This window comes from Mastigoproctus giganteus, chromosome 5 (assembly GCF_048544385.1).
Source record: "Mastigoproctus giganteus isolate SK-2022 chromosome 5, ASM4854438v1, whole genome shotgun sequence".
Classification (NCBI taxonomy): Eukaryota; Metazoa; Arthropoda; class Arachnida; order Uropygi; family Thelyphonidae; genus Mastigoproctus; species Mastigoproctus giganteus.
This window is the reverse complement of record NC_143579.1, coordinates 203,522,193-203,546,807: the sequence shown is the minus strand read 5'-3', so window position 1 is coordinate 203,546,807 and position 24,615 is coordinate 203,522,193. Positions and strand designations below refer to the sequence as shown.

General features: G+C 35.1%; 1 protein-coding gene across 8 annotated transcripts in view; it reads left to right on the top strand.

Annotated features, from left to right (window-relative positions):
* Positions 1 to 24,615, top strand: part of LOC150086018 (uncharacterized) — a 576,308-nt gene that overhangs the window by 191,219 nt on the left and 360,474 nt on the right. For all 8 annotated transcript variants that reach the window (XR_016546983.1, XR_016546988.1, XR_016546987.1 and 5 more), the window contains exon 9: positions 12,996 to 13,084. Coding sequence is in view for 1 of the 8 variants with exons in the window: in XM_090374334.1 (XP_090230460.1) it covers positions 12,996 to 13,084 (89 nt within the window). In the remaining 7 variants the exon portion in view is untranslated. The remainder of the gene's footprint in view (positions 1 to 12,995; positions 13,085 to 24,615) is intronic.

Here is a 24,615-nt window from a genome sequence, read left to right as displayed (position 1 = left end):
GTTGGTAGGTCACTCGCCTGTTTTCGTCAAGCATTTTCCTCACAGCAGTAACGTTTTCCTCCGTAACTGACGTTCGTGGCCTTCCCGGCCTCTTAGAATCCTCCAGAGTGAAATTTCTCCTTTGGAATTCTCTATACCACCTGAATATCATTGTACGATGTGGACAATCATCATCTAGTGCAAGAGTCATTTCTTCTAAGCACTGGTCTATGGTTAAACCACGCACGAAATTATACCGCAAAACTGTCCTTATCTCATTTCGTGACCACGATGCCATCGCAAGCACTTTACACTCTCACTACTAATGAATAACTGAGCCCATCGACTTGGCGCGGCGGCTACTATGCACGTATGAACATGTCTCAACATGCAGCAACAAGCAGCTTCCTGTGATTCATTGTTGCATCATATTGCAAAACTTTCCTAGTACCCTTTGTAGATTGACACTGATGGAATCCATACTCGCGATCATTGATCAGGTGGAAGGTTTCTTGTTTAAGAGTGAATGGTTAATTGATTTCTCCATTACTATAGAAAGTGTAGAAGTAATTACAAAGGGATAATAATTGGATCAGAGGGATTTGTCACCCTTTTTAGGAACTGGCTTGATAGGAGCACAGGTTTTGAGAACAAGTGCAGAAATACCATCAGGACCTGGAGCTTTCTTAGCATCAGGATTTGTCAAAATCCTTCTGACATTCTTTTGACAGAAGACCACAGGGTGCATTGAATGGAGCATACTGGGAATGGTGGAAGGTAGTTTACCAAGATCATTAATACATGATTTGGAAATAAAATAGGATGCTAGCAGGTCAGCTTTATTCTTGGCTGAAGTGGCAATACGACGGAGTATCAAAAAGTTTGTACCCTGACCTAGATAAAATATCAAGTTCATGCATTTGCATGGCAAGAAAGCTCCTTAAATTGATGAAGAAATGAAAGCTGTGTATGGGCAGAATTGTTCATCCTATTACACTGTAAAAAAGTGGAAACGGTAGTTCCAGTGCGGTCATACTACTGTTTTTTATAAACCAAGAGAAGGAAGGCCATCAACATCCACAAGCAGTGAGATGGTTGCAAAGGTTAAGCAGCTGGTGCTGAGTGACAGATGTGTGACAATTCATTTCATCACATATGCAGTGGGAATTAGTTATGGGTCTGCCCACAGCATTTTGCATAACCATCCGCACATGTCTAAGGTCTCCGCACGATGGGTTCCAAGATTGTTGACGCCTTTGATTGCTGACTACACAGTGATATGAGGGCATTATGAAGTAGCGGGTGGTGCCTTTGCAGAAGCAATGTCAAATGCAATGTTCTAGCCAACTGTTGGATTTGTGTAATGTGGATGTTGAGAACATTTTTGATCGGTTGGTGACAATGACAAATGCTGGGTGTACAATGAAGAAACCATTGCGTAGACGCCGCTTTGATTCTCAGGAAGTCATCAATGAAGTGGAATCGTGGTTTCAGGCAAAAAATGCGGACTTCTATGATCAAGGCATTAAACAACTGATCCATAGATGGGAGAAATGTGTTGCTACACAGTGATATGAGGGCATATGAAGTAGCCAGGTGGTGCCTTTGCAGAAGCAATGTCAAATGCAATGTTCTAGCCAACTGTTGGATTTGTGTAATGTGGATGTTGAGAACATTTTTGATCGGTTGGTGACAATGACGAATGCTGGGTGTACAATGAAGAAACCATTGCGTAGACGTTGCTTTGATTCTCAGGAAGTCATCTATGAAGTGGAATCATGGTTTCAGGCAAAAAATGCGGACTTCTATGATCAAGGCATTAAACAACTGATCCACAGATGGGAGAAATGTGTTACTACACAGTGATATGAGGGCATTATGAAGTAGCCGGGTGGGGAAGTGAATACTTCGCATAGTATGATTGAATTAATATTGATCAAGATCAGTGAGCAGTACCATATGCAAGAATTGCATAAATTTTAGCTGGACAGTCGATTAAATTCACCGAACGGTGCACTCCTTCGATAGTTCCTGGGGAGAACACTGCTATACATGGAGAGTACATAGAAAAAGATTTAAGTTCCTGTGAAGTTTCACCTTTCTAGGTGGCGCCTCCGTAGCCAGGTGGGAAGGAGCAACAGTGTGTAGCACACGTTTTTGATTAGACCGGGGTTCGAGCCCATCACCACCAAATACGGAGGATGCGGAAAGGTCAGGGAATGATCACCGCATATCCCGGAGCAATATGGCCTTAGTTGCTAATGCACCTAAAAACCAAATAACAACAACAACAACCTTTCTAGGTAAGGGCATGAGATTTTTGACCCCCCCCCCCCCGGCCCTCATAGAACCATCTGGTTTTGACAGAGTTGGGAACAGAGATGGAAAAAAGTTGCAGCCAATAGCTTTGGCAAGAGATCAAAATGCTCTGCTACCATTTTGACAAGAAGCAACTTTTCTACTCATAGCCTGTTCAAAAGATAGTTGGACTGATTAATAAGTGCTTTGCAATTGTTGCGAGCTTGAAACTGAAGATTTGGAAACAAGCCAATTGCAACATTCTTCTCTTGAACAGCCTTAGCACATTTATTGGAAAACCAAGGTTTAGATAAAGGACGAGATTTTAAGGTGGAGTGGAATAAAGGATTCCATCCCTACAAGAATAATTTCACTGACACAATCTGAGGAAACATTGACATCAGAAGTTTTGAAACAGTAATCTGACCAAGAAAAAGAAAAGAAATCTCAAAGAGATCATCCTATTTTGCATTCTTGTAATGCCATGCAACACGAGGTTGGGAATGGCCGTGAGAGAAAGGCTCCATTGGAGAAGAGACCATCAGCAAGTTGTGATCTGAGGTGCCTAGAGGACCACTCACCTTGACCGTATACTTAGAAGAGTTGTTTGTGAGAAAAAGATTAAGCATGTTGGCTGTGTGGTTAGGAATGTCAGATGTTCTGGTTGGCTGGGCCAGATTAAGAATGAAATAGGCCTCCGACCATATTTAAATTTAAAGCTCCTTTAATATATGTACAGTGGATTCTGGATATTTGGGCCACTGGTTAATCGTGGCGGCCATTTATTTGGGACAAATCTTAAAGAAACAGAACCCAATCTAGAAAATAGCCAGGGTTTACTTCACTTAATTGGGACAACATGCCGTTTGATCAGGGCAGGAGACCACAGCACCGGAGATTACCCTGTGACTGTCTCTGACTGTACCACGTGGTTCTGTTGGATTTCTGGAGGTCATAACCATAAAACAATAAAAACAATTAGCAGTCACCTGTTTCTTGGGCTTTTCTGGTGAAATCTATCATAAACGGATAGTAAACTCGATCTTATTGAATTTGCGATAATACTGACAGCTGGAATTCTGTAGGTTGTTATGGCGAAATGTGTTTACACTTCCGTGGAATCTTCAATCATGTAAAAAAAATTATTTTCGGAATCTTGAAGTTCTGAAAATTAATTCCTATTTTTAAAGCTTTGTAACTTGTTACTCCGTTCTCACTTGCAAATATCATGTTACTTGCAATTTATGTGTGCTGTGTTCTTTGTTATTGATTGCTTATCTTTTTTACCATTTAAATTTTAATCTCCACCCACAAATGTCAGTGAACAGAAATGCCAACTAGTTAGTATGTACATATTACAGAACGTATTAATTATTCCAATTATCACGTATATTCTTTTGATTTTCACATATCATTTAATTTTTTAATTGGTAAGGTAATAAAGGGTAAATTTGTGCTTAATATATCTTTACTTTTATAGCCTGTTGATAATACTCCTCCTATTTTCTCTAATTAGAATCGCTGTTTAATAGAATTAAAATTCAATTCACAAATGTGATCATAATGACTGGCATTTACTGCACGCCGTATAGCAGCGGTTCTCAAACTTTCTGAGCCCACACCTCCCGTGACCTCTAAAATTTTCCTGGTGCCTCCCTTGAAGTAAAGCATCTATAATTGTGCAATTTATTATTTTTAATATGTTAATACAATAATTATTAATACTACATGAACTACAGATTACGAACTAAATTACATTAGTAATTTAGAACTACAACTTCTAAATTACTAACGATTATTATCAGTAAGTAATCATGCCAAAAACAATAAAAAACACAATCGCACACCACTGAAACCATATTTTCAACAATGCAGCTAATGCTATACTATGCAATCTGCCTATATATATATCATACATAGTATGCACTAAATTATATATATTACATTACATCATATCAGTCATAATTCATCAATCCATTTCAGCAAAATGTAATATTTTTTTTTCCAAATAAATGTTTATCTAATGTTTATATCGAAGTTAGAGTGAGATAGGTGGTGGTAAATGCTTTAAAAAATAGGTTATAAAATTTAATGTTATGTTATGAAAATTACATTTCTGTTAAACTTTTCGTGCCTCCTTTTGCACTAATCTGCGCCTCCCAGTTTAGAAATCGCTGCCGTATAGCGAACGATGCTTTAGTATGGTGACTCCATCGTAACGTGATTTGATTGTAGAGTGCACAAATTGTAAAGTGGGGGTACATTGTATTTTTAACTATTTACGTGAAACTTCGGATAATTGGGGCAGCTGCTTAATCGGGCCAAAATGCACTAGTCCCGACGTGTCCCAAATAACTGGAATCGTCTGTATATTACACATACAGTCGGTCCTCGTATAACAAGTGTTTACATTACACGAATTCGATCATACACGATTTATAAATAGGGGAACATTATCTTATATAACACGAACCGAATTCGCTTATGCACAATTTGCCTTTGTGTTTACAAGAAATGGCAGTCGAACGTGGAATCACCCCAACCGAATGCAACACGATAGGAATGAAGAAGATTCTGAAAATGTATTTGTGTTTTATATCAGTGAAGGGGAAACACATTTCACCATAATAACGTAAAAACCAACACAATTCCACAATTCGATATAATCGCAAATGCAATTAGATGGAGTTTACTACCAGTTTATAACAGATTCCACTAGCAGAAACGAAACTGGAAATTGTTTTTATTGTTTTATGGTAGTAACCCCCAGAAATGTGCTTTAGTAAAATGTGCGGTGTTAATAGTGTATCTCGGCTTTACGGTGTTGTTTATTCAGTTGCTATACGCGCGCAGCTTTGTTTATGCGTATTAAGCGTGCCTCCTCGTTTTGTAATTGCGCTTTATTCCCTAAAATTTAGTAAAATACTTAAAAGGTGTAAAAAGGAAGCGTCCTGGCTAAGACACTGCAGATTCAGAGAGAGAGAGAAAAAAAAAAAGCAATATCGATAAACAGAGGCGGACTGGGTCAAAACTTCTTGCCCGGGAAAATTTATGGTGGCCTCATACTACGGTTTATGGCCAAAATCACACCGGCCTCCGGCCCACCGGGGTTTCCCCGGTAAGGCTTATGGCCAGTCTGCCTCTGTCGATAGAGAAAAAATATGAAATTGTGAAACGCTTTGAGCGAAATGAAAGACCATGTGATATTGTACGTGCTACAGACCTAAATGAGGCAATGCTGAGAATTACAAAGAATGCAGAGAAAATAAAAACAACTTTCATAGCGGGAACAACTCAAAGTGTAATTAAAATCCATTAGATTAAGACACAAGAATTGGAAGAGATGGAACGGCTGTCATCTGTTTGGATAGAAAATCAAACAAAAAACAAGTTTGCTTACGATAGAAGCAAAAGCATTAGCAATATTTTATTATGTAATAAAATACGTAAGCATTTTATTACGACTTACGTATTATAATTTATACTTACTTATTATAAAATACGTATTTTATTACGACTATTTTATTTAATATAATAAATTTTTTACGAATAAAATACGTATTTTATTCGTAAAAAATACTTTTTTAGTATTAAAAAATACTAAAAATACATTATTATAATATAATAAAAAATATATTATATTTTTTATTACGTATTTTAATCGTTATAAAATATGTAAGTATTTTATAACAATTAAAATTACCCGATTATTTATTGTGTTTGGTAATGTTTTGGTTCCAAATGTGTGTTCAATCTTGGGTGGTCAGCACCTAACCCCACTTTTCCCATAGGGCCTGTTGTTTATATTGCACGATTTTGCATTGCACGAGGGTTTCTAGGAACACAACTATCGTGCTATACGAGGACAGACTGTACATGTAAAAAGAAATGCTACATGGGTTTTTATATTTATATTGTGAATAATAATTCTTTGATAAAAATGGAAAATAAGAGGTCAAAAATGTTTTATTTTTTTGACTTGAAAAATAAAGTACTAATAAAAACAATTTTAATGGAAACTTTTAACTTATTTATTGTACATTAAAAAGGTACAAGAATAAAATTTACACACTTAAGTTAAGTTGAAATATGCTTTTATATTACACATTTTCTTGGTTTATTATTATTATTAGAAATTATCACTTCTTTAGGAAATATTTACACTGAAAATGAGGCCCTTCTTCAGGTGATGCCCCCAGCCATGACCGGTTTGGCCATAGCATTAACGCAGCCCTGCTGGTAGGTAATTGAACAATCTGTGCGAGGTCATTAGTAATTGCAATAGCCTCAGCATCTTGACCAGCTCGGTCCGCATGACTAGAAACGGAAGCCAGCTGGAGTTGTTAACATTAAAATCACCAAGGAAAATTTCCTCACTGTTAGGAAAGTTGGACTGGAGGGTGTCAAGTTTGAAAGAGCGGAAGTCAAAGAGTTCCAAGTGATTAGTGGAGTTGGGAGAACAATAGAGGCAACAGCTGAATTTGACAGAATGTGGTAGAGAGATTTTAAGCCAGAGAAGATCAAAAAGAGGAGATTCCAAATTACTGTCTCTGACAGGGAATATCAGAATGGACATATGCACAAGTACCACCTTTGAAGCGAAAGGAATCATATAGTGAATAATTCAGACAACTGAGATGAGAACTGGTTGAATCAACTGATAATTGGGATTCTGTCCAAAAAGTAAGTGGTGATTGGCAGACTAAGTGGAAATGGACATCATCGAGGTTAGAACCGAGACCATGTATATTTGTGAAATGAACGAGGAAGCGTTTGGGTGGTTTAGATCTTTTTGCAGATAAGTTGCTCTTTTAGTTTGATAATTCTTGGTGTATTCAGTATGAAGTAATGAAATTTATGGATATGACGTACACATGGTAAGAATATACCTTGCTCCTTGAACTGTGTATATTCTAACATGACTTGTACATACCTAGCCCCTTGAGCTGGGTATATTCTAATGTGGCCTTGACAATGCCCCCTGCATATGCACTACTCACTATCTGGTAGAGTAGCGAGATAATTCATTAGCCAATCTGGAAGCCTCCTAGAGAGTTACTGATAGGTTCAGCCCAGTAAAAAAAAAAAAAGTAAAGTGCAGCCATTATCAACCCACTGCAGGGTGGAAGCCTCCTCAACAATTCATGCTGAGGGAAATGGACCATAATCTGCCACGCTGGTCCAGTGCGGGTTGGCAGATCGACCGTATTCAGCAGTCAGGGGCTTGAACCCCGGTCTACACAAAGAGCGTGTGCTACTGCACTCCCGCTCCTGCCCACTCAGCTACGGAGGCCGTTATGGTCTACTAACTAGCGGCTAGCCTGCGAATACCATTTTAGAGCTGTATCCTCAAAATGTAAGAAAGATTTGGATCTTAGCAAGATGTCCATCGTAACTTCAAAAGACATCAATCAATCAACTATGTGATGGAAGAGATTGGTAGAGGGTTTACCTGAGCTTTTCTCTGGAGACTAAACATGGGTTCCACTGCATCAAACCTCCAATAAACATGGTGGTATTGCACCAGTTTGATAAGAGTCATCTACACTTAGTATTATCTGGTAACACAGTGGGTGGCATTCCTCCATGTGGTGTTGGAGCCACACTTTGATCTCTGCTTATGTTGGTTTGCACCTGGGTGGTCACCCACAGTGTACTAGGTGCCGATTTCAAGATTTGCACACGTGGGACTGTTAGTAACCAGGGTTACTAACAGTCCCACCTCATTTCCTGAGTTACCAATTTCAATACATTGAAATGGGTTGAAATCAGGAAGAATATGTGGAGGGAAAGTACACAACTTGCTGAGACATTCTCATCTCTTTTGTATCTAGCATTTTCTAGTATTTTTGACAAATATGATATAAACAGATTAAATAATATAAAAAAAATAATAAAATTCATTCACTGGGGCCTCATCTTGTCAGGAACCACCAGGTCAAATGATGTTTAAAAAAATATAATAATATTATAATAACTCCTAAGCCCCACAATAGCTTTAGGGAGGAGGCTTTTGAATCAAGTCATCAAACACTCCCAAATAGTTCTCTAAATGGAAACTATACTCAAGAATGTTTGAACAAAATTAGTCAGGAAAATAATAATAATAATAATAAATTAAAATTAATTAGAATTAAATTTAAGAATTAATTTTGAAATTTATTAATTCAAATTTAATTCTCATTATTAATTAATAAATTTAAGAATAAATTTATTAATGTTTGAGAACTGAAAAAACTTTGATGTAGAAAGAAAAAAAGTTATGAAGAATAAATAACACCGACAGCTAAAAATATATAAATCTAATAAAGCCAAGTGGAAGGCTTGGAACTTGGAGTTGGAGACTAAAACCCATATAGAACTTAGAATTCCTTTGTAATCTGCTGGATATAATGTAGACCTGTAAGTTTGACTTCTGTGCTAGTGAAAGTAATGGAGCCAATAGTTAAAGAGCAGTACAGATATTTTCAATTGGAATGGAGCAATAAAGCAATCACAGCATGAATTTATTAAATTTGGGCAGATTTTGCTTGGCTAATCTGATTAACTACTATGAGGCTCTCACAAAGGAACTAGATTAAAAAAATATTTTTAACCTCATATACAGTAAACCCTCTGTAATCCAGATTGGTGAAGTAAAAAGATAGCCCTAAAAGAAAAAAAAAACTTAGAATGCAAATAAATGGAAAATTTAATGATATAGGTAGTGCTGATGAAAATATATATATCACTGTAGTAGAGCCTTTATCTAAAAACTATAAAAAGACAATATATTTATCCATCGATAGAAGACTCGGAAGTTGTACTTGTTTTTGAACATAATAATGCAGGTTTGAAGAAACTGTCAAGTTTTGTCTGAACAGACAAAACTCTGCTGCTGTTCTTTAATTTGGATCTCCCTCATAGTTCTTAGGTGTTCATAATGCAATTTTTGATTTGTTGAAGAGTCCACATAATTGATTACTGCATCAGTGTCATTTTTTGCAGAGCTAAGAAGTTTCTTCTTCATTGTAGTAGATTCTTGTAGTCCATCTAGTTCATTATCTGATTCTTCTTCCATAGTAGAATCCTTAACATCTGCAACAATTTCTTCTTCTGTCAGAAGCTGAAATCCAGGATCTCCTTCCAGTTCAAGCCAACCTTGGATATTTTCTTGTGTTATTTCAGTCTCTCCAGCTGCCCTCAACACACTCTGAAAGTCTTTTGTCCCTAATCCCTTAAAGTCAATATCACCATCTGTATTTTGCAAGAGTTTTTTCAGCCATTCACTGAAGTTTCCTTTTTAGTGTCCCTCCGTACATTGGCCCAGTTGAAGATAGCAGACTTGACATTGAATGATTTGATATTTTCCAGCATTCTTCTTCCTCTTGTGGCGTTATCTTCACTATTCTGTCTTCCAACACTACCATCACCTCATCAAGGAACTTGCACTTGTAGAACCTCTTGCAGGCCATAATGCGATGCCTTGGTCCATAGGCTGTAATGAGGCAGTTGTGTTTGGCTGCAAAGTTAAGCACTTTATTTTACCATCCTTACTGGACATATTTTCAATATCTGGATGTGTGGAAGCATTGTCAAGGATTAGAAGTGCTTTAATCTGGTAATCTGAAATTTCAGTGCTTCTTTCTGGTACCTCTTGACTTCAGGTATGAAGTGGTTATGGAACCAATTCTTTGTAATTTCTTGTGTGAACTAAGCATTTTGCAAGTTGTAGTAGACAACAGGCAATATGCACAGTCTTTTAATGCCCTTAGATTCTTAGTCTTGCTGACCACAACAGACTTTAGCTGATGAGTTACATCTGCATTGGCACAAAGAAATGCTGAAAACTTTCCCTTGCCCTTTTTCCCCCTGGTTTTGACTGCTCTGTACGAGAGGCCTGTGTATTTTCTGGTAGACCATGCCAAAAGTCTTGTTTCATCAGCATTATATATTTGTGAATAGACCTGATTGTATTATTATTTCATTAAATTTTTTTCTAAATGGTTCAACACCTTCAATATCACCACTTAGGGCTTCACCACAAATTTTTCTATTAGTGATATTGTGCCTTTGTCTAAATCACTACAGCCATCCTGAACTGCAAGTAAAATTGTGTAACTTCAAATGCTTTGCAAACTTTCCTGCTGCTGCCCCTAGCTCAACACCACTCATGCCAGTGCCACTTGATCGTGGCTGTGAATACCACTTAAATTCTTCCAGGCAACACTTCTTTTGGCCTTTTTTAATTCTGTCTACTTGAATACATTGCTTTTATCACTCCCCACATCAAATTTTAAAGCAAATGCCTTTATAGTTTTTTTTTTTTTTTTTATATATTATGACAGCCTGTTGGCCAATACCAAATTCTTCAGCAATGTTTTTTCCAGGAACACCAACAAGAACAACTTGTTGTTCTATCACTTTGAGCTTGTTAATGATAGTAAAAGTAACATGTTTTCTTTTTATTCCACTTTTCAATTCTTTAGAACCCATAATTATATAAAATATGTTAATATTTTATATAATTTGTACATATATGCAAATAAAGAAGTACGCAAATGAAGCGATATAAGCAATAACATCCATCCGACTCAGAGTCAACAACAATACTGAACAAGACAATGTAATGTATGTTCTGTCTCTCTCTCTGCGCAGTCAATCAGCACACAGTCAGAGTGATTCATTTGCCTTCCTAAATCCTGTGTGTAATTCAAAGTACTCAAGTGTGAACAGAATTTTTCATATTTCGATCCAGATTATCTGACATCTGCATTAACTATAACTAGATTACCGAGGTTTCTTCTTCGTGCATTTTTGCAATGTGAATTTGCTGCAGTGCGACTGATACATTAGGGAACAATGTGAGTAGAGTGCAATTTTCATGTTTGCTCATACATGATTTCGTCTGCGAGTAACACCAAGTGAACTCAAAACCTGGCACCAAGCTGAACATAGTAACCTACGCAGTAATACATACAAGTTTACGAAGCTTAAAAAATGTCAGATGTGTAAGAGCTGTATTTCCCATTTACTCTAGTTGTATTGGTCGGAGACATACTGTTGTTGTTCACTATATTCATAAGATAACACATGATATTGTAGGCCGATTCACATTTTCAGGAGCACATTTCTGGAGCTCACTACCATTAAAATTATTGGGTTTTCGGTTAGTGTGCAATCTAATTATAAATGGGTAGTAAACTCAATCTTATTGCATTTGCAATTATACCAATAGCTGGAATTCTGTGGGTTTTTATGTTATTATGGTAAAATGTGTTTCCCCTTCCATGAAATCTTCAATCATATAAAAAACAAATAAATTTTCAGAATCTTCTCTTTATTCCAATTTTTTAAACTTTGTAAACTTGTTGCTCCATGTCTCACTTGTGCAATTTATGCATGCCATGTTCACGTTATTGATTGCTTTTCGTTTTTATTGTTTTAAATTTTACAATTAAAAAAAAAAAAAAAAAAGTCAGTGATCAGAAATATCAGTTAATATGTATATATTACAGTGCTGTATTTACTGTAATATTTATTTATTTATTAAAAATTTAAGAGGTTTAAACCTGTGTTAGCAATTTTATAGAGTTTCTAACTTTTTTTAGTATTTTACTTACCAGACTGAACATTTTTTTGAGTGCTCTACCTCTGTACCTATTTTTCCCATAAGCCCTGTTATTTTTAATGCTTAAAATATTGTAATGCAGAGATTTTTAGGAGCACGTGTACTGCGTTTAGCAGAACTGACGGTACTTAGATTTTAGTAAACCTTTTGATATGGGAGTGATTAGTGACAAGTTAATACCAAGAATAAAGTGAAGATTAAATGGTAGGGGATGGTTAAAATGGCTACTGGTCTTTGTAGACTAATATCACGAAGAGCCCAGCAGGGTTCAGTGCTTGAGCCCTATACTGTTTTTAACATTAATAATGAGATAGCTATTTTAAGTGTAATGTATAAGTTTACTGATAGTACCAAGTTAGGCAGAGTGATTAATAGCATTAAGTAGGGTCAACTACTTCAAAAGATCTAAATAAACTAATGTAGATGGACTGAAAAATGACATTTGAGCTATCTTGATAAATGGAATTTTAGTTGCAGTAATACTAGAATGATGTACCATTCTAGTACATTTGGATAACAGTAATACTAGAATGATGTACCATTCTAGTACATTTGGATAACAGTAATACTAGAATGATGTACCATTCTAGTACATTTGGATAACAGTAATACCAAAACGATGTACAATTCATGTAGCGCAAAACTAAAGTTGGTTGTATTATCAATTAACGTCATATCAGACAAGTACCCCATAGTTCTCTTTCATTATAATGGAATCTGCGTCATGGATGTTTCATGTGCACATAAGTACTGCACTTTATGACATTTTTCAAAAATCTCCAGGAAACCTGGGCATTAACTGGTAAAGAAGATAGCAGCAGGCATCCTAGAAATTTGTCTTAACGAAAATAACTGATGAATATACTACTTTTTTTGTTAACTTAAAATATGAATTGCAGATAATTTATCTTGGAGCAGCAGCTAGTGCTTTGAAAGATGCCTTTTTTTTATTAATAAGTTACTTTTTCTTTTGCTTCTTTTTGCCTGTGTGCTTATTTTTTTTATCCTCTGTGCTGTGTATAGATATAATTGAAAGACTAATTTTATGTAAAATAAATAAATTTTATTTTTACCTATACATGTTAGATTTTTATTTTTATTCTTTCAGAATGGGTGGGATGCAACTGAAATGTTTCGGACAAATGAGGAAAAATATGGTGTTACCTCCTCTTATGACAGTTCATTATTGAATTATACGTAAGTGTTTGCTTTCCTTCTGGAGTGCATTTCATTACAATTATAATATTTTCATGTTTAAGCCTAATTTTTAATTAGTTAAAATATGGCAGTGATTAAAATAATATAAATTCTGTGGAATTATTTTTGTTAATAATTTAAACACATTTTGTATGCCTGGTAAAATTAGTCAGTTGTTATATTGTGGTTGGTAGAGAACTGCAAAGCCAAACTTCCCTTTCCAGACATTCTCAGTTGAATTCAGATCCGGAGAAATGGGTGGTCAGGGTAGATGTTGCAAATCTTGATAATGTTGTCCAAGTACAATTTTTGCACAGTGACTAGTTAAAAGGTGAAGTTGGTCCAATACGACAGAATGATATTCATGGAGGTAACACAACCTTCTAATAGTGTGAGCAGACAGTCTGTACCAACAAAACATACCCCATACCAGATACACCACCTTCAGCCGCTTGAGTAGTGGACACGAGACAGTCTGGATCAACGTTCCCTCTAATTTTTTTACAGCTGCACGGACCTGCGATTGCTCTGAGCAGAAAATTTTTACATGACCTGACATCTGCATGACACTTTAAAAGTTTTCTGTAATATAAATAATAAGAGTTAGAGGGGGGGTTTGCCCCTGCTCACTTTGCTTGCCGACCCCATGCCCGCTTTTCTACGTAAAAGACACACCTGTCGAAACACACTAATCGATATCTAATCAGGAAATGATCTATGTAATTATTTACCTGTGCATTTGTAGTGACATAATTGCCCCCACCCATGTACCACGTGACCAACATCCCCTCTTCTCCCGTTGGCTATCCCACCCCACCACACAGCATTCTCAAGGTCAGTGTTTCTCAATCAGTAGTATGTGTACCACTGGTGGTACGTGGAAAAAGATTTAGTGGTACATGAATAATGGATGGTTGAATTTTTTAAATTTATGAAATTATTAAAAATGAAACATTAAAAATTTCCCCCTCTAAAGGTAAATAATTACATGTTTTACCTATCTTTTTTCAATCTAACAGGCGTTCACAAATCATGTGTTGATTTTCAAATATTTTGTTTGTTCAACCTCTGAGTGGATAGCTATATATTTTTCGGAAAGCTTAAAATCGCAATTGAGTCTTATCTCGCGATGTTAATCAAGTTTTTGTAGTTTATTTTGTTTTGTTTAATATTTGTTATTTAGTTTGTTCAATTTTTGTATTAAAAATTAAATAAAAATATGTATAATTTATAACATAGCCTTATTATGCAAATATTCTTCACTTTTTCTCTTATAATACAAGTACATATTTTAATGAGTGATACTGAAATTTTTCAGTTTTGGTTTTGATGGTACCAGTATTAAAAAAAGATTGAGAATTTCTGCTCAAGGTCGAATAAATATTACTATGTAATTATTTACCTCCGTTTACTTAGGTCACTTTGGAAAAGGCCGATACAAACTATATATGAAGGGACCCGATACAAACTATATCGAGTCCCTTCATCAGTTGACATTACAATGGAACATCAAATGATGCCCAGGGTAGTCATGTATCAGACAATGAAGCATGTGCACGAGGTTGGTGAACGTAATAGAGGCAGTTATGGCTCGAATAAATATCACTGGGGGAAAATGTTTTTAATGTATAGAGAGATTTACAATGAAAATTGAAAAACTTCATATTTTGTATTTTATTTATTAATTGAACATTACAATAAAATCAGCACAACAAAGAAAATTATTTCACGTTTCAAGAACTTTTTCTCATCTGTCCTTATTAGAAATCCATTGACTATAAACACTATCTAGATTAATTTAGCACCCAGATGAAAGATAAGTCTTAATCATTATGAGATTATCCAAATGTTCAACTTCCAGTCTGTTTCTATATTTACATTTAATTTAATTCATGGCACTGAATCCACATTGGCATTCAGCACTAGAAGCTTGAAATGTTCCACAGATGTCAATAAGAATTGACAGTTCTTCAAATTCTTCGTTTCTGAGCATGTAGTTCAACATATTAAACGATTTAATTGAACCACTCTTAACCTTCTCAGAAATGACGATTTTCAAATCACTATATTATTGTGGCAATGCTTTCGTTTATTGTAATGGTAGCTGAGTATTTTTTTATTAGTTGTTTAACATTCTCTTCTCCAAATTCAAAATTGGTTGCATTTACCATAGCAATTGGGTCAAAAACTTGCCATTCTCTTAACTCATCAACAGGATACCTATTGTCTAAGTGATGAATAGAATAATAGGCATAGTATCGACATCAGAACTTATAGATGAAAGCAATCTTTTACTTTGTCACTCCAATAAACAGTATGGCCAAGATACTGTGCCCTTTTCTTGTTAATTTTTGCTTTTGCATACTGCAGTGCTTCAAATGTATTCAAACAAATTTTCTGAAGGAATTTACAGAGAGGTGCCGGATCTTCTAAAACATCATTAAGAACAGTTAATGCTATTCGATATTGTGGATTGGTTAAAATCTTCAGCAATAGTTACTGGTTGGATTGTTACATTCATTAACTTACTCTTTACAATGCTGGATTAAAACTTTGTAATTTTTCATTAAAGGAATTACGGCAAAATGTCTTGACAGCTATTTCACTTTGTTTAGTGGTCAAAATGATAAAACATCACATTCTGTGACATTGGCTAATTCTTCTAGCTTTCCTTTTTTAATAGACGACCTACTGAACATTGTATATATTGTTTGTAACAGAGTTTCTATATCCTGCATGATTGACACTTTTTTCCATGCATCGTCTAATCCCAGGTGTTTTCTGTGAAGAACAGACAGATGCTTTATTTTTCATTAAAGAATTGCTTCTACACAATTATTCTTTCCAAGCATAACATGTGCTCTGTCTGATATAAATATCACCATCTTTTGAAGCTCAAGATTGTTCTTGATATAAAATGTTCTTATTGCTTCAACAATAGTTATACTATCACATGTAGTTAGTTTCAAAATATTTCCGAACACAGTTGTATAAGAAGTTTCATTTTCTGTTCGAAACTTAAAATTCAAAATTAAAATTTTCTACTTTCATCAGCAATTAATGTATGGAAAGCAGATTTTCGCAATTCTCCCATTATTTATTTCTGCAGTACAAAACTGATACACTCAACAAATTGAAATGCATAGTTCTTGCTGTGCCACCTCTCTGGTATGTTTACATATTTGGATACGTGTACATGAATTTCTTGCACAGAATGCATTAAAGCATTAATTTTAATTGCTAAGATAATGTTATCAATCAGCACCTTGACCATATTAAAGTTGGACATATTTCTCACATCTTATTCCACTCTTGCTTCACGTTCTTTTTGAGTTACAGTTAACATTTGCAAAATTCCACCTTTCTTCTGGTTGCGTAATTTGGTGACTGCATCTACATGAATTTTCTGGTCGAGATGCCATTTAAGTAATCTAACCTCCATTCTTGTCATATTTTTCCACTATCGAACTCGCCCCCAACTTTCGCTTCCATACAAATGGTGCTTACAACATCGCCAGTATTTAAAAATATCACCAATTGTTATTTTTTGTTTTGGATGCGAAGATGATAGTTCAGTTTCTACTAGCTGCAAAAGCCATTCCTTCTTAAATCTTGCACAAGCTTTGTTCTTCAAAACATTTAACTCTCCTTCAGCCTTTATTTTCGACATCATAAGGATACTAAAAATAATAATTATTATTTGGCAATACCAAACAAATTAATTGTTAAGTGAAGAACTTATAATTTTAGCAAAACTGTCATGAAAATAATTTTATAGAAACAAATTTTTGCCCTGTTCTAACAATTTTTAATAAACATTAGAATTTTCTGTGCAGAGTGCACCTTCCTTAGCTTCTACATCATTATCATCCAGTTTTGTATGCATTCCTTGCAACTGTTGATGGTGCTTACAGCAGTATTTTTAAAAGAAAATTTCAGCTGCACGCCAACAATTTAGCAGTGTGCGGCAGTATTTCAGTTACTGCGCAGCCGCACACCCTCGCAGCTTAGAGGTAACATTGTTCTGGATGCATGTCTTCATGAAGTTCATGCTACACTTTCACCCTACCATTGGTGCAAAAAAGCATAAGTTGAAACTCCTCAAAATCTTTTTCTATTTTTCACACAGTTCAGTCTTGGTATTGGTGGCTCTACTCCAGTTGAATCTTTAGGTTTTTTTTACAGAAAGAAATGGCTTTTATATAGCCACACAGCTACTAAATTTCAGGTTCTTCAACTCCCACCATATAGTTTAGTTGGAAATGGGTCTTTATTTGGCTAAATCGAATTTTTCAGTCATTTGCTGTACAGTGGGTCTTCTATTGTGATTCACAATTCACTTTAAATTCCTGCACTCTCATTCTTGGAGTACTAACATTCTGCTGCATTTCTTCCTTTTAGAACTACATTCTTTGATTTTCCACACATACTTTTGACATATAAGTGATTCCCTTTGTTTTCTCAACATTGGCTCTTGCTAAATTTTCTCCAACAATAACACCTGAAAATTGAAAAGATCATTTGCCTTCCCATGATTGGATCAACTTAGAAACTTCAGGAATGCATACTGTATTTATCTTATGCCAAGGAACTTGTGGTCATATCATGTGACAACTTATATTTGCATAATTTTTTGGGCGTCAAGTATTGAAATGTGCACATTTTGATGCTTGATGCCCAAATGTGCACAAAAAAGTTTCATGTCCCACTGGTGGCCACAAGGTGCCCAATATATTTATAAGGTAAGATGTTGAAAGATGATTGTATTTTGAAAGCAGTGAAATTAGATCATATTTTACAAGTTTCCAATTTTTTGTTTATAAAAAAAAAAAAAAAAAAAAAAAAAAAATGAGCAGTGGTAAAAAAATAAATAACAATTAGCACTAAAAGTAAGAAGGTTTCATAAATGTGTGCATTTGTATTAAGATCTGAAAGTCTCATTTTATGAAGGATGTGGATCTGTTGGAATGGGTGCAGAGAAGAACAAGATAAGCGAGGAGAACAAAAAAGGTGCTCTTACCAGGAAAGTCTTCAGTTCTGCAAATTGCAGTGTCTGGAGACTAGGCACTTGTGAGGAGATCTGACTCTGGTGTCTGAGGCATTGTATGGATTGTGTAAGCTCAATGCTGATAAAATTCTACATTTTGCTCAAACTGAAAAAGAAAAAAAAAAAAAAAAAAAAAAAGAAGTATGGTTGCAGGATGGATGTGCAGAAGTTTGCCTTCAGCCAGCAGTTAGTAGAGTTATAGAAGTAGATATTCAAATACATTCAAGGAAGAACTAGATCTAAACTATTAGAGAGAATGACGGGTAATATGGGAATGAGATAAGAACACTATAGATGTTTAAAAAAAAAAAATGATGGCACTTCATAAGATTAACCATGGTACTAGAAAAAAAGCTTTAAAAGTGGTAGTGTTATAATGGGAATTTACTGTAATCAGTGTGTAGATCTATATTTAATATTGAAGTGCAGGATATTTTTGAAGTACTTCATCATATTGTATAATGTGTTTTATTGAATATTTAATATATTTTTGTAATTACAGCTTAATTTTTATAGTGGTTAGTATGATATACTATGCTAGAAAATATAAGCAGCATAGTATGACTCAGATTGACATAGCTCAAGGAGGGGTGAGAGATGTTTGTATCTGATGCGAATCATTTGTTATTGCTTTTACTTACTGGAGGTATATGGAACTTTCCCTAGCAAATGGCAATGAATTTCTGTGTGCTAGTTGTATGGAATGCAATGATTGTAAGTTGAAACAGCCCATGTAGCTGCGTAATGCAGTGTTGATTTTATTATTGTTAAATTTTGTAAAGTCCTCTGACTTATGTGGTTGTGCCAGAGTATAAACAGAACATTTTAACTTGAAAGAATTTGCATTTGTGTTTTCAGTAACAGGGTGCCATTCCTCGCTTGCTATTCTCATGGTCTGCAGTTATGGACTACTTGTGAGAGCATTCCCTTCCTTTGTCCTGGATACGCTTCTGTATAATTTGGTTGTGATATGTTTTCTGGAAGTTCTGAATAATTCCTTGGTCCAAGGAGCTCGAGCTTTGATGTGGTGTTTTATTGGAATAATGAGCTGTGTAATTATCACTAAACAAAATGATTTTTATTTTTTTATCTACTGTGCTGTGATTCAATCTAATTTCAGAAAACATGTACCAAAAAAAAAAAAAAAAATCATTTTTACCTAAGCTGTATGATTCACAAAATATTGCATAAAAAATGTTTTTACACGGAAAATGCCACTGCTTCAAAGATTTTTCAGTCACCCGAGATGGTAATTTCTCTGTTCTCTTATGGACTACTTGGCATATTATGGTCTAAGTTTTGTGTCTGTGCCATTAAAAATCAAATCAGTTCTAATTTGTTCATGTCATTACCCAAAAGGAAGGTTAATGATTTTTACTACTCTTACTGCCATGACAAGAATAGCATTTAAAAATCATTGTTTTATTAGGAAAACACTTGTAAAACAAACCTGTCTTGTCTATGTTAAATGCTTCGGTAGGGCTGTAATCTTTTAAAATTTCAGATAATGAATTGTGTGCACCATTCATTGCACACTTCACCACTATCATTTAATTTTCTCCATAAATTTTTTGAAATTTACAAGCCAGCCATCTTCCACTTGCCTTAAATCTTTCATGATTAAGATCTTAACAAATTATTTAGCATTTTCAAGAAAAAATGTTTCACACTTAAGTGTGGGAACATTTCTTTAAAGGAATATTTCAAGAAAAATGCCAAGGAAAGAACATGCCTTTAAAGGAACGTTCTTTTCTTGGCATTTTTGCATTTTGCCTTCTTGGCACTGAGAAAAACACTTTAATATGCACATTGATCTATATCTGGATAACCTGAATTTCACAGTTCTTTTGTGGGAGAGTTTACTGTCAAAGCTAATTGCTAGATATTTTGTATTGCTCTATTTGGGTTATTGGTTTCTAAGTTTAGTGACCATGGAGTAATTTGCTTGCTGGTTGATTGAAAAAGTTGATATGTCCATTTATTATTATTTAGATGTACTGTAAGGATGGTCTCTTCTTATGAGAAACTGGTTTGTCAAGTAGTAAGAACTACATCATCTGCATGTATGAACTTTATTTATAGATTAAATGACAAAAAGTGTGAGGACTGAGCCTTGTGGAAGACCATTTTTCACTTTATGGAATCTCTGGTATAACAGACATCAGAGCCAAAAAACTATTCTTGTTAATAACTGTGATTTGTAATGTTTTGTGAAAATTAAAATACCATAGTAGTACAGTATTCAATTTCATAAAATTTTACTTCCCTTAAACAGGTGCTTTGAAAAATTTTACATAAACAGATGTGTAGCACGTTTTTATGGAACAAAGACATAGTCTAAAATTGTACACTTTTGTATTGGTGTTCTTTATTTTAATATTGTGATGCTGAATTTGAGTTTTGTATTTGAGTTTGCATTATACTAGAGTAAGCCAACTGTGAAAGCATGCTTAGTTATCTGATTTTTCTACAGATGTTTCTCTCCAGTTTTAACATATTCAGTGATGCAAATTGAAAGTCATAACCGTATTGAAGGAATACTAAAGCTCCACTCCGTTATTTTTTAGTGTACTTGGCCACAAAATTACATTATAATATGAGTATCTACCATGCAAGTGTATGCATATCTTTTTTTTTTTTTTTTAAACATATATACGACCAAATGATGTTTTGTGTTCAGTTGTAAATTCTTGTTATTACCAGGCTTCTACAAGCACTTTCTATGTACATTCAAAACTTACTGCCAAAAATTGCTAGCTGTAAGCCAAGAGCACCTATTAGTGCTTATTATTTGCAAGTTAAACTCTGTGTGTTGGTAAGAAAAAACATAGGCTAAAGAACAGTTTACTTAATGTCACAGTTACTGAGTGTGAAGAAAAGTTTCTCCATGTGCAAAGAAATAGACAAATGACTATAAGATGGTTTAGAAGGCCTTATGCAAAACTTGATTGGGGCCACTGAAATGTAAATAGCAATTTCTTGAACTTCTTCAAACTTATTGATGGCATTTCTCTATAGGCAAGTGATGTAATAAATAATACTGCATGTGGATTCACAGTAGTTGAACCCATATTGTAGATAATTAAAGAATAATTAATTAGATAAGTTATATTAAAAGGTAATGGATTTGTGCCTTAGCTTGGAGTGAGTTGCAAGTGTAAGTAAATTGGAGTTTTTCTGTAGATCCCAATGGAATTTGTGCATTGGAACCTTGATTGTCAATGCTTTGATCAGCTGTGCATTTGATTATGTGCCAGAACTTTTTTGCCATGACACTTCATTACTTGTTTATTTTTTTCTTGGAAGCTGAATAGCTTAATAACAACTTGTAAAAGGCAAAACAATATAGATTATCTTTATTTGCATATATAAAATGAATACACTGTTACACGAACTCTTCCTTCCTACACGTCGTGTGTTTGTTTTCATTGAAACAGCAGTTAGGTGTCAGACTTTTTTTCTACTCTGTACAGACCTTTTTGTTATAAAATGTCAGCTAAACTTGGAAAATTAGAACTAATATACTCTCTGAAAGTAGTTTCAAAAAATAAATACCAATATCAAATTACTTCCTGCAAGTTAATGTCATCTTCTGTTTTTTTTTTGTTTTTTTTAAGAAATGTAAAATTAAATTATATACCTATATAGATAAAGTTCGCTTTTAGGAAAGTGTATATACAGAATTTCCTGTGAATACGTTGTATTTATTTATTATTATTATTTATTTATTTTTTTTTTTTTTTTGATTAGCTGGTATTCTATTCTTCATTATTAACATATAATCAAGGTTCATCCCACTGCAGTTTCTACAGCTCCAGCAGATTAATAGTATTATTATACTGTTTATACAAAGGGTACTAGGAAAGTTTTTTGCAATACAGCTTTATTTAATTTTTTCAAAGTAATTTCCTCTACATTCAATACACCTCTCTATCCACCAAAACAAATCTTTAAACCAGTTCTGCCAAGTTTCACTAGGGAGTAAAGCACACTCGTTGTCCCAAGCCCGTAGAAGGTCCTCATCACTGGAAAACCGCCTCCCTTTTAGCTTCATTTTCACATGCGGGAACAGTGCAAAGTTGCAGGGAACAAGGTCTGGACTGTAGGGAGGGTGCTCGAGAAGTTTCAGTCCTGTTGTGGTCAAATATTCGGTGCAGGCTTTGGCGCGGTGAGCTGCAGCATTATCGTGATGGAGGTACCAGGTGTCCATTCTTGACTTTGGCCGCAGGTTCTTCATAGATCCAATGACTTTAGGCAGGCATTGTTCAGTATACCACTTAGCTGTGACTGTCTTCTGCGTGTCCAAAATAACACGTTCCACAATTCCACTCGATTTGAAAAATACAGCTATCATTTTCTTCTTTACAGATCGGGATTTTCTGACAATTACGGGTGTGTCGTCATCATCAAAGACCCAAACTTTGTTTTGAGCCTTGGTCGGCAGATCGTAATAGTACAGCCAAGTCTCATCACCTGTCACGATGTCGTTCACATACCTAGATTGTCCCTTATCAAACTTTTTTAACATCTCCCGGCACCAAGTCACACGTCGTGTCATCTGCTCTTCAGTCAGTTGATGCGGCACCCAGAGAGAACAAAGTTTCTTCACGTGCAAATGATCTTGCAGAATCGAACGAATTGCTGGTGCATTTAGGCCCAAAGTATCCTCTATCTGTTGGTAGGTCACTCGCCTGTTTTCGTCAAGCATTTTCCTCACAGCGGTAACGTTTTCCTCCATAACTGACGTTCGTGGCCTTCCCGGCCTCTCAGAATCCTCCAGAGTGAAATTTCCCCTTTGGAATTCTCTATACCACCTGAATATCGTTGTACGATGTGGACAATCGTCATCTAGTGCAAGAGTCATTTCTTCTAAGCACTGGTCTATGGTTAAACCACGCACGAAATTATACCGCAAAACTGTCCTTATCTCATTTTGTGACCACGATGCCATCGCAAGCACTTTACACTCTCACTACTAATGAATAACTGAGCCCATCGACTTGGCGCGGCGGCTACTATGCACGTATGAACATGTCTCAACATGCAGCAACAAGCAGCTTCCTGTGATTCATTGTTGCGTCATATTGCAAAACTTTCCTAGTACCCTTTGTATTCTTCATGTCTGCTTTTCTATCATTATTAAAGGCTATTTCTAGAATATACAAAATTACTAATTTGTTCCGATTTTTGTTTATTTATTTTAATCTCTCTCTCTCTCTCTCTCTCTCTCTCTCTCTCTCTCTCTCTCTCTCTCTCTCTCTCTCTCTCTCAACTTTCATAATTTCTGTTTCTCCATAACTAATTTTCATGCAATATTATCTAAAAATGAATCCCTTGAGGGAAGTTGCAAGAAAATTCTAAAGATCCAGACAAAAGTAACTTTTTTCAGTTAAGATTCTGCATTCTTACCATTGTTTTGGTCTCCTTCCAATTTCTTAAAACTATCTGCTCTCTTCTGTTAAGCAAACAGAACAGAAAGAATATAGTCTTAAAGGGCTGTGTTCTTCAAAATAAGCTCAAAAATTTCATTAGTTCTGGGTAAATGATTTTGTTCTAATTTTTTTTTATTGTTTCAAGAATTACATTTTAATGTTACTGGACTCAACCTGATGGCAGTATTAAAATACTTGTATTTTAGTCTAGAGGCAGGCACACAAACACACAGTTTTCAAGACTCCACATGATTCCAGCAATTTTATGCTTTTCTTCAACTCAGTCCGGCGCCTCCGTAGCCAGGTGGGAAGGAGCAGCAGTGCGTAGCACACGCTTCTTGATTAGACCGGGGTTCGAGCCCGTCACCACCAAATACGGAGGATGCGGAAAGGTCAGGGAATGACCACTGCATATCCCAGAGCAATATGGCCTTAGTTGCTAATGCTCCTAAAAAAACAAATAACAAACAAATCAACTCAGTCCTCATGACTGAAACTCCCTATACCTTTCAAAAAAAGTATTTGATTTCATCATTGAAAATTCCATAAATCTCTGTTCTCACACAAAAAGGAAAAATGCAGGATCAAGTTAATCTTGTTCTTGGAATTATATGTATTTGATGAAAAATATGAATTTAAAATTAGTGGCATATCCCATGTACAATTTTTTAAATGTGCACCCTTTATTTTATAGTAGTGTATCGAAATGTTACATCCATTCAGCATTTCAAATCTACACCTACTGCCTCTCCATACTTGGTATTTTCCATCTCAGTAATAATATCCAGAATTTCCTTTATTTCAGTTTTTTCTACTTTTTCTTCAGTGATGTCTTCTGCTTTTCTGTTGGGCAAATTATTAAAGTATTTATTCTGTAATATACTCTTCTGTTTTAATTTCATCCTTATTTTTGATTATTTTAGTCATAGTTTTTTTCACATGTTCTAAGATTTTTAACTAAATAGCAAAACATTTTTACATCTTGTTGATAACTTATTTTGCACATTTTTTGTAAAATCTTTCCCTAATATATATATATATTACCATTTTCA